Source organism: Notothenia rossii (genome assembly GCF_949606895.1).
Source record: "Notothenia rossii genome assembly, chromosome: 2".
Taxonomy (NCBI): Eukaryota; Metazoa; Chordata; class Actinopteri; order Perciformes; family Nototheniidae; genus Notothenia; species Notothenia rossii.
The window spans coordinates 35,933,811-35,958,332 of NC_136904.1; the positions used below are offsets into that span (position 1 = coordinate 35,933,811).

Genomic DNA, 24,522 nt, shown 5'->3' on the forward strand with positions numbered 1-24,522 from the left:
AATTATGTACAGTAGCACAAAAGATGTTGGCATGCGCTACTGTAGTAGTGATACACGCCAAGGATGATTCATTTGAAAACACTTTGACATTTCATTTCTGAATAGTTTTGTATTCAGACCATATAACAAACAAAAAATGGATTCATATAGGGGTCAGGCTTGAGGTCATTTAAATGAAGATCTGTAACAATATTGTATAATATTGTATACTATTCAGAATTCCCGAATTAACCGTAAATGTTCAATGAGCCACTGTTCCCACCACCTCTTTGCAAAGATCAATAGCATTCCTGGCTATGCTATGTCACAAAGGCTTCTGGGATGACACCCAGATCCAACTCCTAAATCCTAAATCATTCATCACTGTCAGGTTCAGGGAATAGAAGCAGTCAGAGAGGAAGGCAGATTGCTGACCTTTCTCTGCTGGGTAGAGATAAAGCAGTCGCAAAAATCAGTGTGTTTCAGTGCAATTTCCAACGTTCTAGTCAAAGTATTTTGTATTGCTGGACTATATCAATGTCATTACCTCTTACCCTCATTCTGATTGTGTCTCTTTGTTCTCAACCTCCTCAGAATATGACTTGAAGATGAGCTGTCCTCAGGCTGAGTTAGAGGAGAAGGACTGCCCTCAACCAGAGGAATTAGAGTGTAAAATCTGTTACCAACGCTACAATGCCCACAACCGCAAGCCTAAGATCCTGGACTGCCTTCACCGTGTCTGTGCCCGCTGCCTCGGTAAAATCCTGGACATTGCTGATGGGGCGGCCTTCATCTCATGCCCCTTTTGCCGACACCAAACTGAGATCACAGAATACGAGGTGTCAGCCCTCCCTGACGATGTTATCATCATGTCCCACTTGGCGATGCGGGACAAATCCTGGAGCTCCGACCATAAGGAGGTGGTCCTGACTCCTACGAGTTTCTCCTCATCAAGCCCGTCCCATGACTCATCAAACTGCCTGGTCATCACTATAATGGAAGTGCAGAGGGACTTGCAGCACTCCCCAAGTCGAAATGGCAGCTCCGACATCTATGCCGAGCAGAGCCTGGACTCCGTATCAATGGGCTCCAATGGACCGGCTGAACAGGACGCCCTGTCCAAGTTGTGTAATCATGTCCCACGTATCCTGGTCTGGCTGCTGGGTTTCTTATACTTTGGCTCACTGCCTCTAGGAATCTATTTATTGGTGATCCAGAGAGTGACCCTGGGCATTGTATGTGTTAGTCTGGTGCCATCAAGCCTGACTGTTTGTCTGGTCTATGGGTTCTGCCAGTGTCTGTGCCAGGGCATGTGTGACTGCTCCACCAGGGGCTGATAGGATGCTACTCAAGAACTGGTGTTTGTAGGATGGAATAATGTCAGCTCCAGGTATTTTGTGTGTTTTGTGAACAGATAGGGGGCCTTTATGTAAATATGATGCCCTTTCCTAAACATACTTTTCATGCCTAACAGTACATTTTGTTCATGCAAATAATGGGCCAGTAAAGAGACCCAATGCCGCCTTTAGCATTGGACCGTGCTTTTGTTTGTTAGTTGAGCACTGCAACTCAAAAACAGTTTGGCAAACAGGAACATAGCTCCTTGCAATCTGTGTTAGTACATAGGAGTAGTGCCTGTAGGTAGATTTCTGTGATGTATTTCTGTAATCTTTATTTGTTTTTTGCTGTGTGTATTAGTCAAACATTACGTTTGAGAGCAGACCTTTAACCTTTGACTTGCATAACAACAGCAGTTACAGAGTCCTGGGCCCTCATTTATCAACATTGAATCAAAGGAATTCTTGAAAGTTATCCTTTTAAAATAATACGTGGGATAACATTTGACAGACAGAATATGTCATTGTGATCAGTTAATTTAAACTATATTTAAGCAAGGTAGAAAATTGTAGGTTCCCAATAACAAAAAGGGAGGGAAAAACAAAGTCCACTTAAAATATTGCTCATATAATATTTTGTATTGTTCACTTTTATTTCTCATTTACCATTAAAGGTAGAACTACAGGTTACCAAATGTCTTCTCTCTGTTAAGCTAAACGCAACTAAACGTTGAAAGCATGTCATATTGTGATACCTGCCTTGCCATCAGCTTCTTGGAATGTAGAAAAAGCATTGGTACACTGATATCTTGAGGGTTTAAAGGTGTCAGTCTGTTAAACATGTTGATATAACCTCTCTATTTTCTGGTTTGGGGATATGTAATAAACAATGAATGAATTAGAATTTGCAAGAATAGCAACTTTCTAAATTCTGTGTGATATTACAAGTAATACTACAGGAAGAGACTAAGCATTGTACCGGATTAGCAAGGAAAACAATTCGACCTATACGCAATAAGGCCTTGATACAAATGAACAAATCAAATTAATTGGCAGTAATGTTTTGTTGGTACATGTTTTACTGCCACAGCATTGCCTTTGGGCTAACATGTCACAGAGTTATTAGCATTGGTAAATGAATGTAGCCCATTTATTTTCTCTCTCTCTGCCACAAATACAGACTCACACCATTCAGGGTTGTTATGTTGATATGTGGTTCTTGTGAGGCATAAACCAGACTCATATCTCAGGTGTTTTGATACTCATTCAATGTTAAGCAACATACTTTCCATTCATTTCCTTGATAGGTTGAATGTTATAAAGTATTTTTCTGTTATATTTTGCGGTACAGGTTGTACAAATCTTTGGTTGGGCTTATGGCTAAGGAGTCCTCTGTTACCTTTATGCAGTAAGTCACATGCACATAGTGCCATACTAAAGCCATGTGGATTTGTTGTTGTTTGACACCTCATGGTTGTGCGCATTATTTATGTGGCATCTTGGTTTTATTTAGCTTGTAAGACAAACACTGTCAAACAATCATTCTGGCATATGGAAGTCTAATAGAAAGGTCACATCAAACCATGATGTTAGCTTGACAATTACTAAAAATACATTTGAAACGTAACCTAAAATGTTTAGCTAAGTTTTTCACACGTATATAGTCAAATAAACTACAATTTCTTTAAATTCATCTGGTTAATCTTCAAGCTTCTCATGTGTGTAACAAAACATTTTTCTTATAGCTCTGAAACCAAAACATATATTTGACCACTCTTTATGACATCTGCAGCACTACTTCAAAGAAAGGATTCAACTATAAATTGAGTGTTTCATAATGAACAGTTAGTAAAACATTATGCCCATGAACATGGTGGTTTGGAATCTTTGGTTTTATTAATTTGGGGTTGTTTGGAGCAGTTACGCAAATTAAACAATTACCGACTTTCTTCACTCACAATTAAGCATCTTTTCTGTGCGGTTTAGGTAATCGAGGGCCCTTGGATAATAGTCTTAGACATACTAAATGATCAACTTCAGGTAACAATATTTCACATCAAAATGGATATGTAGCAATTGCTAATGTTAGGGTTCTGTATATTATGTTCTTACCCTTTCTCTGTCAACTTCTGTCTGCCGCTATATTCTCTACCCATCTCTGTACCCACCCCTCTATGTTTTCCTTTTTTTGTGTCAATGATCTACTGTCAGCTTTCAGCTTAGTGCCACACTACTGATCACAGAAGCTACCAGACAGTGAAATAAATGGAGCATTATTTTCTATATGTGGCCTGTGTACTTCTTTGTGTGTCTGCTGCCTGCTCATTCAGTACGTAACAGTCAATATTTCTGTCATCGCAGCATTCATCACCAAGCTCAACGAGACAGGACGGATAAAATCACAAAGGTGCAGGCTAATTTGTCATTTCTAAAGTATTTTCGCCCATTTTTAACAACATTCTTGGAACAGTGACAACAAGATTAATGACATGGAGGTCTGGCTGGCTCCACAACATTACTCCCAAAACAGAGACAATAATATCATCGTTTCTTTCACAATGAATGATGGTAACTCAGCATGATTGCATGTAAGTGGACGAAGATAAATGAGCCTTCCATTTTCAAGTCATTTCAAGCACTATTATGGTCGACAATGGTTAGGCACAAAAAGTATGGGGACAAGTGAATATAGTATAGTTCAACCAGTTTGAGACAGACCTACTAAGTAGTGACAGAAAGCAACGAAATGATAGATGACAGAACACAGCAGCAGATCATGCAGAAAGAGAATTTATTTTTCTGCATGAGTTGGCAGAGCTGTAGGACAGAGTGCTTCTGAGGGTAGCGTTTGCCCTGTTGGTTATACAGTCTGACATCTACAAGACCCTGCTTTCATCCTCCCGCGCTGACTGGCAGGTTACATTAACAAATACAAACTCTCCTCCCCTATATCTATAAAAAGATTGGTTCAAATAAAAGACGACCCTGAGTATGTGAGACCCTGGGCATTGTATTTGTTATTTGGACATGCAAAACGGTCAGACCCGGTTTGGGTGTTATTAGAAAATATCACAGGCGGGTCAAAAAGGGACAAAGTAGAGTACCAAGTAAGCCGTTAATAACTTACTGATACATTGCGTGCATTTGTCAACCTTCCTTCTCTTTCCCTGTGTCTCAAATACAGCACACATAGCGCATGAGTTTCCTTGTGATTGTCCTTGTCTTAGATCTGTGATATTATAAAGTTGGCTGTTTGCAGGTAGGGTCAAAGCCCAAAGTAAGCAGGAAATTAATGCAAATCTTTGCAATGGCCAAACATTTTAATTTCATTCGGTCCAAAATACTTTTTTCTTTTATTGACTTGAAAGATACGTCTGTAAATAAGCATGTATCTTGTACTGCGATCAACTTCATAAGGGTTTAAGGAAAATACAAATCTAACTGCCCAGATCCCAAGAGATCAGGGGCCTCATTTATAAAGGGATATACGCAAAAAAATTGCGTACGCCAGTTTCTACGCAATGTTTGCAATTTATAAAATACTAACTTGACGGGAAAATGTGCGGTCCTCCACGCAAACTCTAACCCATGCGTACGCATTAAGCACACAAACGGTAGAGACGAGAAACTGCGACACCGTTGGCAGAAGGAAGAATGGAGAGAAATATATGGAAATAATACCATAAATAAAATGTTACCTCTCATTTATCATATATGAAGAATTCATTTTCACAAATTGATTAAAGCCAATCTTAAAATGATTAAACAAACGCCTGTTTGAGACTCCTCAGTGCACACAAAAACATAAATTGGAGAAATAAATAAATACGGATATGTGATTTAAAACCACCTCGAATATGTTGTGTTAATGTTAGGAAATGTTTTCTCATAAATTATGCAGTAAGCAGGAGGACAGAATTACGTCTAAACTGACGCCGCTTTGCATTTCTATAGGTTGTATTTGTATATTGTGTTTTATGCCGTTTGCCAAGACTTGATAAGTCGCTCGTAAAACACAGGAGGTATGGAAACTAAGAACAGCATATGTGGTAAATTGTACAGCTAATATAACACAACACATTAGTTGTATTTCCTTTAACTGGTGGATAGAGAGTTGCTGCAGTGGAGACGCTGCGCACAGCTGATCGACAGCTGGAACACAAACCACCAAATACAAAAAAATAATTCAGATCCAGTCGTCATGACTCCACTCCGGAGGGATTCCCCGATCATTTCTTACAGTTTCTCATCAAGTGGGGGTCTCGTGTCCCCGCTACAAACACACTGCCTGAGGAAGGCTATGTGTATTTTTTTTGTCATTAACCTTTTTCGGACCACTTATTTATTTGTTTTGGTAACGATCCGACCTCCATGCTGCTACTCTGGTTCAAACTGCATCCACCAAACAATATGATTTATCTCGACCTCCCCAAAATGACCAAAATCTACGGAGGGTTGGTTCATTGAGAGAAAAATAAATAAAACGTGGCCACGTTGTACTTTCTCGTTCGCATGAGTTAATAAAGCGTGCGCACGAGTTAATAAAGCGTGGCCTCGTTTTATTTAAATTGAGGGATTCCTGTCCGTGACTCACAGTATCTGCTGCCCAGAGCTGTTTTATAGAAGGAAAACCTCCTTCACTTTATGAAATCTCTGCGGCACCAGTGGCCTGTACTATGAAGCAGGATTTCCTATTTACACTATTCATTCATATGACGCTGCGCTGTCAGCACGCGTCTCCATGTTTGTGATTGGTCAAATGTTGCTAACCCCGTCCCTTTCACGTGAACGCGCTCTCAGCCGGTCAGAGAAACCCTGGATGATTTACTGAGTTGATAACCAGCTTCGTAGGACAGCTTATCGACATCGAGTTTGTTAGGGTTAGTTAAGGTAAAATTGAACATATCCATTGTCTGTTGAACTGGCTTCGTCGTACAGGGCACTGGAGGCAGTAACGTGTAACTCAGCAGAATCTGAGAAGAGCAGCACCAGCTGCAAAAAGCTGTGCCTTTTATTGTTTACTTCACTGCATTTGTTTTCAAATTACCACGAACAGTAATTTACACAAATCTGGCTCTCCATAGTTATATGTGTATTCCCAAGTGAAATACATTTGTTTAATCTTAATCTCGATGTGCTATGTCCTGCCGGAGTGCACCGGAACGAACGATACTTTCATAAACAAATTTTTTATTTTCAGAATTTAATGTTCAAACCAAGGCCTAAAACCTGGCATTTCATAAGAAAGTGAATAATATATAAAGAAACTGTAATATAAGATAAAATACTACACCAAACGGACAGACACAGATTACAAATAAAGTCCCCTGGTTTGTCTCTAGAGTCTAACTGCCACGAGAAAAATCAGATCAATGTTCCACAATCCGCCACTAGATGTCGCTCATTGTACCGATACGGTTTATATAATAAATAGCTATTATTATTATTATTATTATTATTATAGTAAAAGGGCTCGCTTTGGCAAAAGCCTGATCCATACAGGCAGCCCTATATAATAACAGGTAACCATCATGTGTGGTGCTATCTGTAGTTGTCTTATTTGTCCCCTTGGGACAATACATCTAATCTAAACTAATTTAATATTCAATCCCACACTTGGCCATTGAGAACATCAATTCGTAACTTACCTCGTTTAAAGCACTTTTGTTGTAATACTCTGGATTTAGTTGTCACTACTAGCCAAATTTATTTTGTCCAATATTTCGCAGGGGCGGTTACATTGAATTAGAAGTAGAAGAAGAAGAAAAAGCAGGTAGAAGAAGAAGTAGTAGAAGAAGAAATACGCTAACGCTACAAAAAGGCACAACACTGTTCCTCTGTTTTTACTGACATGTAACATTTTTATTTCACCTTGCTCTATGTTTTTTAACGCACATTCAAAAACGGGAACATTTCCGGGAGTTTCAAATGGTTACCGGCCACCGAAAACGGGGACTTTGCCCGGAAAACGGGGATGTTTTGGTCACCCATCCGACTGTGTTTACAGTAGCACACAGGCTAACATTAAGACTACAAGCTCACTTGGGGTTGAGGCTTTTTTACACATTGCTTGACTGCCTGCCCACATATCTGATCTAAACATAGTAACGTGTATTGGGGGAAATAATTATTTAAAGTTATTTTATAATTGTGACATTTATTGTACTTTTTGATGGATGAATGATGCTCAAAGTGAGGGGGCAAAGAATACAACTGAGGGGGCAATGCCCCCTTTTGCCCCCTCGTGGCGCCGGGCCACACCCACCCACCCACCCACCCACACACACACACCCACACACACACACACACACACACCCACACACACACACACACACACACACACACACACACACAAAATGAGAAAGTAAAACGTGGCCACGTTTTATTTATTTTTCTCTCTATGAACCCTCCAGGGCTCCGTAAAAATCTGACACGGTGAGAGATGTCTTTTTTAGCTGTTCTGTCGTCATTTCCTGCGATATTCTTCATGCAGTCAGTCAAAATGAATGAATGAATGGGCGTTTCTTTGACTATTTATAGGCAAATATGGGCGTTACGTGAAGCCCGCAAAAGCCGCGCCGCATTTCGAGTCGATTGTGATTTATAAAGGGAAACCGGCGTAGGAAGCGCCGTACGCACTTTCCTTGCCGGTAGGCAATGTTTTTGTGAATCGGAAAATGTCGGAAAAATTCTGTACCTATTTTTGGGATTTCTACTACGCAAGCAACCTTCCCACGTGAATCATACGCACGGTGTTAGAAATGAGACCCCTGGGCTTTTTTGTCTCAAGAGTCTGGTCATTTTGGCTTCATACGCCACCAACCGACTTACATAGGAATAACAGGCACCCCACCCCTAAAGCTGTATATAGTTTTCTTTATACATCCATGGTAGGGTTGGGTCTGATCAGTTGATTAGCATGTTTTTGTGGTTTGGGCATTGCGGATATGCTGTCATAACTGGTCGGGTGAGTAAGGGATATAAACTAGGGATGCACCGAATATTCGGCCACCGAAAATTATCGGCCGAAAATGGTTAAAAAGGCCCTTTCGGCTTTCGGATATAAAATATCACCGAATGTCAGAGAACAGGGTTAAGTTGATCATACTCCGCATATTTGTCCGGGTGTTTTGATTTCAATTGGTGGAGTAATCCCGAAGTGGTGAAAGTCTTTGCAGTTAGACCCCCTCGAGAAATGTCAGCTTAACACGTTTTACAAATCGCAATCCGCGCCTCTCTCTCTGATATTTTTAAATATCTCCAAGCGGTAGACATGTTGGCTGTGAGCCAGCCGCGAGCATGGTCGCGCGCCGCGCTTGTCGCCGCGTTTTGATTACGTCATCACAACAACACGTTAGGTTACCAAACTTATAGGTGCATTTGTTGTTGTTGAAGGCCTGGCTGTTACAGTCTTTATTTACACTATTTTGTTGTAGGCCTACTGGCCTAGATGTTTATGCAGTTTTAAAGCACCTTGGCTTTGTTCTGAATGCACTCTGTTGTAGTTATCCTACAGAGAAAAGAAAATGCACTTGACTTGGAATTAATGTACTGTATGCATTCAAAAGTGCTGAATAAATGTTTTATGGACCCATAATAGTGATTATTATTTAAGTTAAGTTTTGCCATAATCATGTCTTTTTCCATAATCAGGTAGCTGAACAACATTGGTAAAAAATGTATACATTATATATATATATATATTTCTATATATATATATATATATATATATATATATATATATATATATATTTCTATATATATATATATATATATATATATTTCTATATATATTTCTATATATATATATATATATATATATATATATATATATATATATATATATATATATACACACATTTCTATATATATATATTTCTATATATATCTATATATATATATTTCTATATTTCTATTAATCATTTTCGGCATTTCGGTATTCGGCCAACTGTTTCCTATTTTCGGTATCGGTTTCGGCCAAGAATTTCCCATTCGGTGCACCCCTAATATAAACGTGAATAAAACACGCTGGCCCACCTTTCACTATTGTCCTGATTACTCGGCAGTAACCCCGGATCTCAATGTCATCAGTGTACATAGCAATTATTTTTCTCCTTATAAAATGGTACTTATAACACAATGTGTAGTGTTGTGCAATGTAGTAAGTGAAAGGTAATAGATGATAATGAATACATAAGTGTACTCACTTCCTTGATTTCGAACAGTAGCTGAGAAAATTTCCCAAACTGATCTGATGAGTTAAGTGGAAGAAACATTCACTTATTTCAATTCAAGATGAGGTATTAGAATACACCCTGACAGAGATATCAAATATCTATGTGATCATATGATTTGGTGCAATCACTGTTATATAAAGGGTCTTGGAAATGTTCTTTTTGAATAGTAAGTCTCTCTACACTGACGTCAAGCAGTATGGGTCACACAAACCTGTTGCTTTATTTATACATGCATTCACTAAAAAAATTAGCATTTTTAGGTGATTCAAGCAAACGGAGGAGCATGAATTTTAATTACACATGAATAATGTAGTCTCAATCTGCTTTCTCTTTATAGCGCATTAATTCATAGATCAAGGCAGACTGGTTTACAGACTCTCCTGTTTTGCCAATCCGGTGCTTAAACAAATAGCTCTACACCCCTGGCCGACATGTCCTTAAAATAAAGTCAGAGTTTGAAATATATCTCAAATAATGTATGCACTGCCATTTCCCCACATAAACATAACAGTCTGCAATGAAACGGTTGTCTCCTGTGTGCTCCTCTTCCTGCTTGGCACACCGGTAACTTTCTCGTGCGCATGAGAGGCTGAGACCTTAGGCTGAGCCGCCGAATCCCTCGGAACACTATAAAAGCCATTTTAAACGTTTTCTGGTGAAAGTTTAACTAGGCTACTGGATGAAATTATATGACTGGTATAGGTGCGAAAAATTGAAAAAACATTATGATAACATATTTTGATATATTTATAATTCTGCAAATATTACGATAAATTCACAGCTATTCCGCGGCCCGGCAGTAACACCTCCGGCCTGGTACCGGTCCACGGCCCGGGGGTTGGGAACCCCGGACTAGTGGACTCTTGGACCTGGTGTACATTTATTTATTTTCACAATGTCAGAAAAACTGTATTTTTCTACCTTTCCTTCTGACATAATTCACTTTCAAATTTGATGTGGCGTATTTGAATATTTTGCTAGAAGTGTGGGATTGAGTTGTTGAAATTAAATACATTATTCTCTCTCTACTAGCTTGTTTAAAGTGAAGCTTTAGAAAGTTGCAAGTAAGATCAAATAAGGGACGCTAGAAATACAGAAAAATATATAAAAAGATGTAGTAGGAGCAACAGCAACAGGCATCATCCAACATGTATAGTGCTCCTCTCAATGGTCTGATTCACTCACTCAGTCGAAATCTATTTTGTTCTAAATTGGATCAAATATGTTACTTTTATTAAAAGGAAATATCCCAAAATCCAATTTCCCTCCCAGAAGTATTCTGATTCTGTTTATGATTCTCCACTGCCATGTTGAACCATCCTGTTACTACAAAGACTTTAGTGAGTGCCTTTTGGGAAGGGGAGCTGAGGGGTATTCAGTTGGTTGCAAATAAATAAATAATACAAATGAATATGTTTTGGAAAAGAGGCAGCTATGAACAAATAAAAGTTTTTAAAATACACAAAATACACAATATGAACCTGAAACGAGCATAACTGGTCCCCTTTAAGCAGTTCTCAACCTAGGTGTCCCGATGGTTGTGGAGTACTGTTATGACCCAGCACAAAAGGCCACAACAAAGAGGAGACACAACAAAGAGGAGACACAACAAAGAGGAGACACACCATGGTGACGGTTAACAAAATATGTTTATTTATCTTTATAGGATTGTATGGACATGTATGTGTGTGAGAGTGTTGAAGTGCACAAAGTAAAGCAACTGAAGAAACTCATAATATACAGTTGCAAGAAAAAGTGTGTGAACCCTTTGGAATTACCTGGATTTCTGCATAAGTTGGTCATAAAATGGAGGAAGCCACTGCTGTCCAGAAAAAACATTGCTGCACATTTGAAGTTTGCAAAAGAGCACCTGGATGTTCCACAGCACTACTGGCAAAATATTCTGTGGACAGATGAATCCAAAGTTGAGTTGTTTGGAAGGAACACACAACGCTATGTGTGGAGAAAAAAAGGCACAGCACACCAACATCAAAACCTCATCCCAACTGTGAAGTATGGTGGAGGGAGCATCATGGTTTGGGGCTGCTTTGCTGCCTCAGGGCCTGGACAGTTTGCCATCATCGACGGAAAAATGAATTCTCAAGTTTATCAAGACATTTTGCTGGAGAAATTAAGGCCGTCTGTCCACCAATTGAAGCTCAACAGAAGATGGGTGATGCAACAGGACAACGACCCAAAGCACAGAAGTAAATCAACAACAGAATGGCTTCAACAGAAGAAAATACGCCTTCTGGAGTGGCCCAGTCAGAGTCCTGACCTCAACCCAATTGAGAAGCTGTGGCATGACCTCAAGAGAGCGATTCACACCAGACATCCCAAGAATATTGCTGAACTGAAACAGTTTTGTAAGGAGGAATGGTCCAAAATTCCTCCTGACCGTTGTGCAGGTCTGATATGCAACTATAGGAAACGTTTGGTTGAGGTTATTGCTGCCAAAGGAGGGTCAACCAGTTATTAAATCCAAGGGTCCACCCTGCACTGTGAATGTTTACATGGTGTGTTCAATAAAATCATAAAAACATATAATTGTTTGTGTGGTTTTAGCTTAAGCGGACTGTGTTTGTCTATTGTTGTGATTTAGATGAAGATCAGAACAAATTTTATGACCAATTTATGCAGAAATCCAGGTAGTTCCAAAGGGTTCACATACCTTTTCTTGCAACTGTACTCAGCAAAACCAGGGTGCCAGCAGGGAGAAGCAGAGAGATCACAGAGGAGCAGAGAGGAGCAGAGAGGCTTTAAATAGCTGCAGGGCACCAGACCCAGGTGCCCTGAGTTACTGCAATCACCAATCACCACAGCAAAGAAAGGACAGCCACCTCCTCTCTACTGATGAACCCACAGGGCCATCACAGCTCCCCCCCTTAAGACGGGGCCCCAAAGGGATCCACGACAACCCAATATCCTCCTTCTTAACTCTAGCTTTTTTTTTTCCTTCTTAGGACTGGAGGACGCTCCTCCTCCGCCGCTGTCTTTGAACTCTTGCCTTGCGATTTCGTACTGCTTCTTCGCCTCCACTGCCTTTATGTCCCACTCCTCCTTGGGTTGGCTGGCGTTGAGCCACAGCATGTAGGCACTCATCGGCCTCTTGGGCGCACCGACCTCCTTCGGCCTCCTCTTCTTCGGCCTCTTCTTCTTCGCTTTGCTGGGTTTCCTTTCTTTCTTCTCCTTCACCACTTTGACTGTCTTCTCCTTCTTCTTTGTCTCGATCTTAAAGTCAAAGGACCGTGCTGGACCACTTTTTCCAGACTCCGAAACGGGTAGGTCAGTAGACATCCTACGGCTCTGCGCACGCGTAATAGTATAAACTGGAGACACACTTGGAAATTGCAAACCGCTCTCATCTGGCTCTACAGATGCCAACGGCCTGGAAACCACCACAGGCGGTGGCACACCTGCCCACACAGCACTACCAGCAAGATCGTTGCCCAAAATCATCCGTACCTTATCAAGTGGCAACGCGGAACGCACGCAGATAGACACAACTCCCCGTACCAGCTCACAATCCAGCACTACTGTATGACGTCGCACAGGAATCAAGCCCATCTCCATGGCCCTCATCAGCACAAAATCCCCAGTCTCTGTCTCTGACGAAAAAGGCAACACTGACTCAACAATAAATGAGTGTCTAGCTGCTGTGTCACGCAACACCTTAATCGGAACATACTTGTCACTACCCACCATTGATACAACGGCTTCCGTTATGAACGGCTCAAAAACAGAACCCACATCCAAGTCGGCACAAACCAGCTTCTTATCAGGCACCATGCCCGATCCTACACCCTGTGGCTTTTTAACCAAAACGGCAGAACAACACATGGCTGGAGCATGTGATGAAGAACGAGGCTTCCCCTCAGGTTCCAGCAACGGACACTGCTCCTTCCAATGAGCCTCTTCTCGGCAATAATGACATTGGCCCACTCTGGCGCCCTCGGATCGCCCTGGACCTGCAAATCTACGGGAGGAGCCTGGTGAAAACTTTGCACCACCGCGGGAACAGCCACCATCTTCTCCACGTCTCCAATCACCCCTAGACAGTGTTGTAGTCAAGTCACCAATTCACGAGTCCAAGTCACTCTCGAGTCACCACTCTTCGAGTCCGAGTCCAAGTCCGAGTCACCTAGGGAGAGTCGTAGTCGAGTCAGAGTCCAAGTCCGAGTCACACAAGGAGTGTCCGAGTCGAGTCCGAGTCACCATTACCTGTGTTCGAGTCCGAGTCCAAGTCTGAGTCACCCAAGGAGTGTCCGAGTCGAGTCCGAGTCATCATTACCTGTGTTCGAGTCCGAGTCCAAGTCCGAGTCACCTAAGAAGAGTGCAAGTCAAGTCCGAGTCACAAGTCTTCATGTATTAATCTTCGTGGATATATGTGTTGAAATGTAGCTGCTCCTCTACATTGCTTTTATCCTGTCATGTTATATTAATCTGTCTATTTAAATGCTGTGAAGCGAGTTTGGCTAGAATTCTTGTAATAGTTGCTATTGTGGTGCCGAGAGATGGGAGTCGGAGGAGGGGTATCGAAGCTACAAGCTAGACTTTTATTTATCATCAGAACACACATGTAAACAACTTCATGGACGGGAAGCGAAGAACGGCGGAAACAGGAAGTCCGGCTCACTAAAATGTCTGTGCGGAACAATACCCCAACCCATAGATCCGTGGGTGAATAATGTCAATCACCACACTATACAAATAAAAAGCTAATTAATATTAATATTATTATTATTATATATAAATAAACTATATTTAAAATGAGTTACTTTTTAGAGAAGTGATTATATTTGTATGCCAATATTTTCCTATGGTAAAGTTTTCGTTTTGCACCTTTATTTTGATAGTAATAAGATCGGGACTCTTATTTTGAAGGAATTTTCAACGGTTAAATCGGTTTACTAATAAAGATTTAGCCCCAGAAAGCACATGGCTACTTAGCATGCAAAAGGACGTCATTCTGCATATTAAGTAGCCATGGGCTTTCGTGTTATCGGCTGAATCTTTATTTATGGATTAGATCACGTTACTCTGATTATAGTGTTCAAGACAGCTATTATGTCTGAACTCGATCCTTAGAGTAATGTGTTACGGAGCCTTCTCTTCAATATTGTTTCCACATAACGAGCATTTTGCGCTGCTCTTTTCCAATGTGGAAGCAGAATTTGCGAAAGCATACGATGCGGGGTGTGTCTCGAGACATCTTTAGACTGGAATGGCGGGGCCCAGTACTGAACTTGCCTTGCAGGTGCACACGCCAGGACAGAGGACATCAGACTCCAGAGAAAACTTGCTCGAGTCCAAGTCAGAGTCATCATTACCTGTGTTCGAGTCTGAGTCCAAGTCCGAGTCACCCAAGGAGTGTCCGAGTCGAGTCCGAGTCATCATTATCTGTGTTCGAGTCCGAGTCATCATGCACGAGAATTCACGAGTCCAATTCCGAGTCGCGTCAATCAGTACGCGAGTCCGAGTCGAGTCACGAAAATCGGCACTCGAGTCCGAATCCAGGACTCGAGTACTCCATCGCTCCAACCTCAACTTCTCCTGATTAAACTGCATGGCCAAAAGCTCCTTTTGCTGCTCGAAAGTCAAACCTGCTGTCTGAACCACTACCGGCACGACCCCTGCCGCACCAGACTCACTCTTCTGCAACACACACTGCTCAAACAAAAATGACACGATGACAGCTTTAATCTCATATTTCCGCTTGCTCCCTACAACAGCAATTTCATAATGCTCTTCTATTTCGAACAACTGCGCCTTCTGGCAATCATCTAAGAAAGACACTGAGGGCGCATCCACAAACGCAGACAAAGAAGCCATAATATATTGCCTATACCCAATCAGAAAGCAAAGTATTAAAATGTCAACACGCATGGGCAAAAGACAAAACCCAACAGAGAATTTTCCCCTAACCGCCTAACCAAAATCTTACTAATCTCACCTAGTCTTCATGTGGCTTGCGGCGGGTAATTACGCACTGGAACCGGGCGGAGTTATGGAGCGACCTGCCGGTAACACCAAAAAAATCACGCAGATGTGCCCCGAGAAAGCTGTCCAAAAACAGCTGACACTAACCACGTCGCCACAACACTATGAAAAAAACAAAACAGATGCAACCCAAGGGGAAACGCCACTGAAGCCTAGCAGGGAAATCTCTTTACAAAAGCGTAACAAGCAGCAACATCTTACCTTCTGATTGGTACACAAAACCTGACGACACTAAAGCTTTCTGAAACCCAAAAAACATGATGTGTCCCCCAAATTGCAGCACCAAGCCAGCACACAGCTGGACCACATCAACTAATTAGCTGCTCGAAGGACACCGTGTGCTCTGAGCACTACACAAACTTTTAACCAAATAACCCGCCGGACGAGTCCCCATTTGTTATGACCGGCTCAAAAGGCCACAACAAAGAGGAGGCACAACAAAGAGGAGACACACCATATCGATGGTTAACAAAAGATGTTTATTTAGGATAAACAAATCAAATCAAGTCAAAAACAGTCAAATATGAGGTGTGGATGTCAGTGGTATCAGTAATGTAAATGCAGGGTGAGGATTGGATGGACATGTAGCTGTGTGAGAGTGTTGAAGTGCACAAAGTAAAGCAACTGAAGAAACTCATAATATACTCAACAAAACCGGGGTGTCTGCAGGGAGAAGCTGAGAGAACACAGAGAGGAGCAGAGCACCAGACCCAGGTGCTCTGACTTACTGCAATCAATGCAATCACCAATCACCACAGCACAGACAGGACAGGACAGCCACCTCCTCTCTACTGATGAAACCACAGGGGCATCACAAGTACTTTTTACTCTTTAATACAACATTGCCTGTACTAGTGATATAATTGAATTAGCCTTGAGGCACATGAGGGATTTATAGGGGTTCAGAGGGAGAGAATAGTAACAGACCGGTGGTACCATAAAGCAGCATACAACAGAAATAAATTGGATGTAATCAAGCATTGTGTGACTGCCGGTGAGGCCCAGTCCATTAGCAAAGACATGAGCACATACTGCAACCTTGTTATAAGAGCTGATACCATGATTCAATTCAATTCAATTCAAAACCTTTATTTATTCAGGTGAAAACCCTTTGAGATCATTGACCTCTTCTTCAATGGTGACCTGCTGAATGATGTCTTCTGATCTTAAGCAGAAACAGTGAAACAACCAATATTATCTGATTTCACATTACCAAAATGAGATGACTTCCTGCTAGTCTTTCTCATGTTTGATTGTAAACTAAATATTATGGAAGTATTTGTAATGTTGGTTAAAAAAAATTGAGGTTTCATAAAGTAAACAACAATAATCGATTTGAAACATTACTGGCAGATTGATCTATAATGACAATAATTGGCAGTAGCTACAGCCCTAACTGTTTTAATAGCTGGTGTTTTCTAACATTGAACAGGCTGAATGTGTGTCTGAGTTAAAGATGTGAAAAGGAAGCCATTAAAAGTCAATGAGCTCATCTTGAGAGAATTTTAGAGACCCAAGTGTTTATTAATCGGTGCTTTCTGAGAGGCGCAGAGCGACAGTGGAAGTGGAAGTTAAGTGGGCTGATCAATAAAGAATAGATTGGAGAGTTATCGTGGGCAAAAATAAGTTTCAGGTAAAATGCTGTGTTCAATGCGGTCCCTTCACATTTAGGGCATCATTTAGTGCCACAGAAACAAACAGAACTTCTCAAAGGACAGTGGCGCTAATTGTGGTGTGAAAGTGACATTTAAAAAGGAACTTACTTTGACTTCTTCCTGCAGTTTCCCAAATCGAACTGTGCCTTTTAGAATCCTGCTGACGAATCCCTGTTTTTCCTGCTGAAGAAGCGAAGCCTGTGGAGATGGAGAGGGAAGACGGGGGGTTACTGATCTAAAAGAGACACACGGGGGGACGCACAGTTGGATGAAGGATGTGAGGGATTAGGGGGAAAGGTGGACAAAGGAAAAGAAGACCGTTCAAACTATTGCGATATTACAGTATTACATTTTTTACCATTGCTAGCAAAAACTTTTTTTTTTCTTGCTAAAGCCATTATCCAGAGTAACTTACAGTACATATTCTTCAATAGAGTGGTGATGGAATGACGTATTTTGGTAGGCCGACCTGGAAGTTAGCATGGCAAAAGTTCTCTTGACTAAAAGCAATGGGAATCTTTTAGCGGATTTTGGAATATTGCAGAAAATAAGATCTGTGGCAAACTAACCATTTATTGAAGCGTCAATGCAATCGCTAGATGTAGAAAGATATGTCGGTAACAGAACTTATCCAACGCATCTAACTCAAAACATTGAAAAAAAACATTGACAAGGGAAACACAAGTACTAAAATTCTCACTCATTTCCAGGCTTATTCCTAAACTGTAGACAAGCCTATGGGAGCAATTTATAGTTAAATATCTTGCCCAAGGATACATTGACATGCTGACTGTAGGATAGGGGATTCAACCACTGACCCTCTGATTGTCAGATCAAAGCATTTACCCCCGGAGCCAAAGCCCCTCCAGTCTGGAACATTAGGTGTGCAGACAAGACAAAAGAAAGATACCTCAATGGTGAATGATGCACAGATTGTGCCCTAATAAAATTAATTGGTTCAGTAGAGAGCTAGCTTTATCCAATACATTTTATTTTTGACATTTATTGATAGTTAGCCTTAGTATTGATGGATTATTAGCAGGATTGCTTAAGGCAAAACCTAAATAAAAAATAAATAGTTTTTTTTGTATTGCGCCTACAAGATGATGAGCTAAGTGTCTTTAATATTACCATAAATACAATTATCCTTGAGGTCACTGCAATTGCGATTAAATTGATTGGCCCATCATCTTTTAATCTGCTCATAAAAACCTCTCTACTGACAACACAGCAGATAGCCGATCATAAGAGTACCTTCACTGACCGACCGACCGACCGACCGCACGCGCGCGCGCACACACACACACACACACACACACACACACACACACACACACACACACACACACACACACACACACACACACACACACACACACACACACACACACACACACACACACACACACACACACACACACACACACACACACACACACACACACACACACACACACACACACACACACACACACACACACACCGTTATGGTCATCCTTTTCTCTTCCTGATGAATCGGCTCTTGTTAGCTTAGACGTGCTACCTCTCAAATGGAGTCAGTCTGACCTTCCACAAAAGATGGGCTCTTGTTTATTCCCTGAAAAGCCAGCTTTGGCAAACTCCCTGAATATATTAACATTTACCGGAAACACTCTCTCTGGTCCCCTGACACCCACTGAGCCAAACACATACTTTACAGTTCTATTTGTTTCACATTACCTTTATTGCTGTTTTTATATCAACTAACATTGCGGATCACCTCTTCTACCATGTTTACATTTTAAATACAATTAACTAATGTAGTCAGGTATCAATAGGCGCTTTCACACGGCAGTACTTTTCCCTCAAAGGTTAATCAGAACTCTTTAGTTCTCATGAACTAAGTACAGATCGCGTTCACACCGGAATAAGTCCCTGAGGGAGGATTAGGCAAATGAAGCCGCTGACGTCACTTCTTCTTCTTCTTCTTTACTGGCAGACCGCAAACAACTTCACGGCGTATACTGCCACCCGAAGTCCCTGGCCGGAAGTCCCCGGCCGGAAGTCGCAGAGTTAGGGACTGGCTTCAGTAGAAGCTGCTGGGACTCCCAGCAGCTTCTACTGAAGCCTTCCGAGTAAATCGCCAGAACGACGACACCTCCTCATCTCCACCGCTCCCATGTTTTCTTTTGTGTTGCCATAAGTTAGTCTCTCTGCGCTTGTGCGCTGGGCTAATGCTAATGCTAATAAAATGGCGGCTTCACAAAACTTTTTGGGTGTTTTACGGGGCGTGGTTTGCATTCGGGCCAGCCAATCAGACATAGGAACCTTTTTTCTCCCACGAAAGTACCTGCTCTCTAGCAGGGACGGAAAAGGGGGAAAAAGGTTCTCATTAACTAATTTTAGTTCCGGCTCTTTTTGGTGTGAATGCGACATTTCGGAACTAAAGTGGGAAAAGTACTGCGGTGTGAACGCGCCTAATACTCAAAAATATTAAAGGTGCCATATTGCAACATAGGTCTTCTATTAGTCTATACAATACTCCACAATCATAAAAAAACATCTTTAAATTAGGGTTGCACAATTTGGAAAAAATTACCTACTTGCAATTTTAAATGATGTTGCAATCGTGATATGGTTTTGCAATATTAAAGCGAATGACAAAATTAACTTTTCGTTGAACATAAGCTTCAAAATGAAAGTTTTTGGCAAATCCATCCATTTCCCCTGTGCATTGCATTGTGGGAAAGTTGTCAGACAGACAACAGCCTATACAAAATAAAGATTATTTATTTAACTGACATCTTTGAGACATATTGATTCTTATTTTTCTAGTGTAAGTCTACTGCCTTCTCAAAAGCTGGTTACAATGACAGTATGTGTCAAAGAGTTGGAACTTTATAATGAAGACACCGAGACAAGTTGACAAATGAGATCCGATTTACAAACCCACTCTGCAGGGGAAGGTGGAGGCACAGGGAATCAGTGCTGGTATCGACTAACAAAGTAAATGTCAGTCCGACTGATTCCAGAACACTGATTCCGCCTGTAGTTCAAGTTCATTGCATTTAATAATTCAATGGAAGTTATTATTAAAGGGGCCCTAGCTTGCTCATTTACAGGTCCATATTTGTGTTTTTTTCCCTCAACCGCGACATGTTTACATGCTTGCCTGTGCTGTAGCACCTCTTTTCACCCTCTGGCTGAAACCAGAGCCCAGTCTACTCTGATTCGTTAGCTGGGCCGCTCTGTTTTGATAGGTCAACAACACCATAGCCTATCATGTACAATGTGTGGCATTGTTGCTATTGCAGATCATTTACATGCACAAAAACCTATATAATACAGGAAAGGACAAGCCTGAAAACCACAATAGGGCCCCTTTAACAACTTTTTTTCTACCAATCTATCCTGGATGGATGGGTGGAATAAATAAAGTCTCCCAAAAGAAGAAATGGAAACACAATCCACTGCAACAGATGGATTGACAGAGAGCCATAGAGAGAGGGGCAGCAGGAGAGTGGTGTTGACGCTAACATGGCTGATGTCTCTTTTATCTGAAGACAGTGGAGATGGTTATGGACTTTAGGAAGAACGCAGCCCCACCCGCCCCCATCACTCATCAAAAAGGTTAGGATGTTCTTCCTGAGGCAGATGAAGAAATTCAACCTGCCAATGATGGTGAACTTCTACACCTCCATCCTCACCTCCTCTATCACCATCTTGTCATCATCCGCTCTGAAGAGAGGGTGATTGGCTGCAATCTGCCATCGCGCTAATACCTGAACGCCTCCAGGACCCTGAGGCTCCCACCCTGGACACAAACTGTTCACCCCCCTCCCCTCTGCCAAGAGGCTGCACTCCATCAGGACCAAAACCTCTCTCCACCTGAACAGTTTCTTCCCCTCCTCTACCGGCCTCATCAACAAGGCCCGGCCCCCCCACTAACACTGACCCTCAGTCACATCATAGACTCTATGCATTACATTAATGCCCACAATGTGATGCCAGATACTTGGCATCTTTTCTACACGGACCACTATTGCGGTAAGCATGTTGTAACTTCCGGTTGTTGTTGTCATCTCCGGGTATCCCGTGTGCCTGTTCTGTTGCTGATAGCTTATTATCTTAACTTAATCGATCGTTTTAAAACTATTGATCACGGCAACTGCCTGACGTTGTAATCACACGTTACTACAGCTTAAGTACTCACAACTCTCCTTCTCTTAGCGACTGTAACTCCACAGTTGCCTACACTCTTTTCGGGTTTGCTAACGGTAGCTACTTTAGCTTGATAGCTAGCCATGGCTCTTTCCCCACCCTCGGGTGCTATTTCCTGCTCTAACTGTCTCATGTTTGGTTACTTCCCTACCTCCTTTACTGGTACCGATACATGTGTTAAATGTAGTATAGTTGTTCGGTTGGAGGCGGGAATCATAGCCATAGAAGCCCGGCTCCGCATCTTAGAAAGTAACTCAGCTACAGTAAAGCCCATGTTAGCCGGTGTGGACCGGCAAAAGGTAGCTCCTCTTAGCCGTAACCCGGCAACTCCTGAGCAGCAGGGAGATTGGGTGACTGTTCAGAAGGGGCATAACGCGAAACCCGCAGGTCCCCACCAACCCGTTCACGTATCTAACAGATATTCCCCACTCGGCGAGACACCCGCTGAGAAGCCAACTCTGGTTATTGGTAGCTCTATTATGAGACACGTGAATTTAGAGACCGAAGCCTCCACAGTCACATGCATTCCGGGGGCCAGAGCGGGCGACGTTGAGGCGCATCTTAAACTGCTGGCTAAAAATAAACGTAAATACAGTAGGATTGTTATTCACGTCGGTGGTAATGATGTTCGTTTACGCCAATCAGAATGCACCAAACTTAATGTGGCGTCGGTGTGTAGTTATGCTAAAACAATGTCGGACACCGTAATCTTCTCTGGTCCCCTCCCCAATCTGATCAATGATGACATGTATAGCCGCATGTCATCATTTCAGCGCTGGTTGTCTTGGTGGTGCCCAGCAAACAATGTGGGCTTCGTAAATAATTATACAGCCTTCTGGGGAAAACCTGGTCTGATTAAGAGAGACGGCATTCATCCTACTTTGGAAGGTGCAAATCTCATTTGGGCAAACATTTCAAGGCTTTGTGGACTTAATCCATGACAAACTGGAGTTGAGACCAGGAGGCAGAGTCGCAGTCTTACACGCTTCTCTGCGCTCTCTCCTAGGCAGTCATCCATAGGAATCCCGAACCCGATAAAATACCCAATATTAACGGTGTGTGTGTCTGCCCAAGGACAATTTAAGGTAAACCTAAGAGAGGTGTCATACATAATAACCTAATAAAAGTAAATGTAACAACTACTACAGTGCAACAAAACAGGAAGATTAAATGTGGTCTCTTAAACATAAGATCTCTAGCATCTAAAGCAATATTGGTAAATGATTTAATATCAGATTATAATATTGATATATGCTGTCTCACTGAAACTTGGTCGAGACATGAAGAATATGTCAGCATAAATGAGGCCACTCCACCCAGCCATATCAATACTCATATTGCCCGAGGAACGGGCCGAGGAGGTGGAGTTGCAGCAATCTTTGACTCAAGTTTACTTAACAATACTAAACAAAAATTAAATTATACCTCCTTTGAAAGCCTCGTTTTTAGTCTTACGCATCCGACCTGGAAAACTTTGCAGCCAATCTTATTTGTTACAGTGTACCGTGCACCAGGTCCTTATTCAGAATTCTTATCAGAATTCTCTGAGTTTTTATCCACTTTGGTACTTTAAACAGATAAAGTAATTATCGTAGGTGACTTTAATATTCATGTTGACGATGATAAAAATAGCCTTACTGTTGCATTTAACTCTATATTAGATTCTGTTGGTTTCTGTCAGAGTTTAAATAAACCAACCCACAGCTATAATCACACTCTCGACCTTGTTCTGACTTATGGTATTGAAATTGAGCAACTATTAGTCGAACCGCATAATCCTGCTTTATCCGACCATTTCTTAGTAACTTTTGAAGTACTGTTACTAGACTACAAAGCATTTGTCAAAAGCTCCTGCAGCAGAAACCTATCTGTTAGTGCTATCGCAAAATTTAAGGAAGAGATTCCACCAATACTTAACTCGATAGCATGTCTGCATGTAAGGGAGGAAACTTATACAAAATGTACACCACCCCAAATTGATCATGTTGTTGGTAGTGCTACAGATGCGCTGCGAATAAAATTAGACTCTGTTGCTTCTTTGAAAAAGAAGAAAATAAAACAACATAGATTAACTCCATGGCATAATGCCGAAACCCGCTAAATAAAGCAAAAGTCGAGACAACTTGAAAGGATATGGCGTTCCACTAAACTTGAAGAATCTTGTTTAATTTGGCATATTACTCTCAATAAATATAAGAAAGCACTGCGTAAAGCGAGAGCAGCCTACTACTCTTCATTAATAGATGAGAATAAGAATAATGCAAGATTTCTTTTCAGCACTGTAGCCAGGCTGACAGAGAGCCACAGCTCTATTGAGCCTTCTATTCCCATAGCACTCAGTAGTAATGATTTTATGTGCTTTTTTAACGATAAAATTGTTACTCTTAGAAACAAAATCAATGACCTCTTGCCTTTGACCAGTATAGTATTATCAACAGCTCCCGGAAACGTAAGTTCTAATATTACACTAGATAGTAAACTAGAATGCTTTTCAGCCATAAACCTTGAACTATTAAATTCAATGATTCTCTCTTCTAAACCATCAACGTGTATCTTAGACCCGATTCCAACTAAGCTGTTAAAAGAAGTTTTTCCATTAATTAGCACTTCTTTATTAAATATTATGAATATGTCTTTATTATCAGGCTATGTTCCACAATCATTCAAAGTAGCAGTGATAAAACAGCTTCTTAAAAAGCACAACCTCGATCCAGAGGTTTTAGCCAACTATAGACCTATTTCTAATCTTCCGTTCCTCTCAAAGATTCTTGAGAAAGCAGTCGCAAAACAGCTGTGTGATTACTTAAAAAACTATGATTTATTTGAAGATATTCAGTCTGGCTTTAGAACACAACATAGCACAGAGACAGCTCTGGTTAAAGTCACAAATGACATTCTAATAGCCTCAGACAAGGGACTTGTCTCTATTCTTGTCTTGCTCGATCTTAGTGCTGCATTTGATACTATCGACCATGATATCCTATTGCAAAGACTAGAGCACTTAGTTGGCATACAGGGAACTGCTTTAGGCTGGTTTAGGTCCTATCTATCTGAACGCTTTCAGTTTGTACGTGTCAACGATGAATCTTCCATGCAAACCAAAGTTAGCCATGG

General features: G+C 41.4%; 3 protein-coding genes across 13 annotated transcripts in view; 1 reads left to right on the forward strand and 2 right to left on the reverse strand.

The window, feature by feature from the left end:
• The window catches only part of LOC307030673 (E3 ubiquitin-protein ligase RNF182), a 28,931-nt gene extending 25,330 nt beyond the window's left edge, over positions 1–3,601 (forward strand). For both annotated transcript variants that reach the window (XM_079667251.1, XM_079667250.1), the window contains exon 2: positions 574–3,601. In XM_079667251.1, coding sequence (XP_079523377.1) covers positions 574–1,316 — 743 coding nt within the window. In that variant the 3' untranslated portion in view covers positions 1,317–3,601. The remainder of the gene's footprint in view (positions 1–573) is intronic.
• Positions 1–24,522, reverse strand: part of cep89 (centrosomal protein 89) — a 157,029-nt gene that overhangs the window by 47,307 nt on the left and 85,200 nt on the right. For 7 of the 10 annotated variants that reach the window (XM_079667242.1, XM_079667244.1, XM_079667246.1 and 4 more), the window contains one exon: positions 17,317–17,406. In XM_079667242.1, coding sequence (XP_079523368.1) covers positions 17,317–17,406 — 90 coding nt within the window. Of the gene's footprint in view, positions 1–15,310; positions 16,345–17,316; positions 17,444–24,522 lie in introns of those variants that run through there. The other 3 variants (XM_079667248.1, XM_079667240.1, XM_079667249.1) reach the window with 3 other exon arrangements.
• LOC307030674 (uncharacterized protein) lies at positions 12,287–14,247 on the reverse strand. Its single transcript, XM_079667252.1, has 2 exons — positions 13,808–14,247; positions 12,287–13,694 (listed from the first exon to the last, which is right to left on the reverse strand). The coding sequence occupies exon 2, from the start codon at positions 13,391–13,393 to the stop codon at positions 12,401–12,403; it is 993 nt and encodes a 330-aa protein (XP_079523378.1). The 5' UTR covers positions 13,394–13,694; positions 13,808–14,247; the 3' UTR covers positions 12,287–12,400.

What these genes read in the sequence shown, in the direction of transcription:
- LOC307030674 (XM_079667252.1), bottom strand. Translation starts at nt 13,393, where the DNA reads ATGTGTTGTTCTGCCGTTTTGGTTAAAAAGCCACAGGGTGTAGGATCG.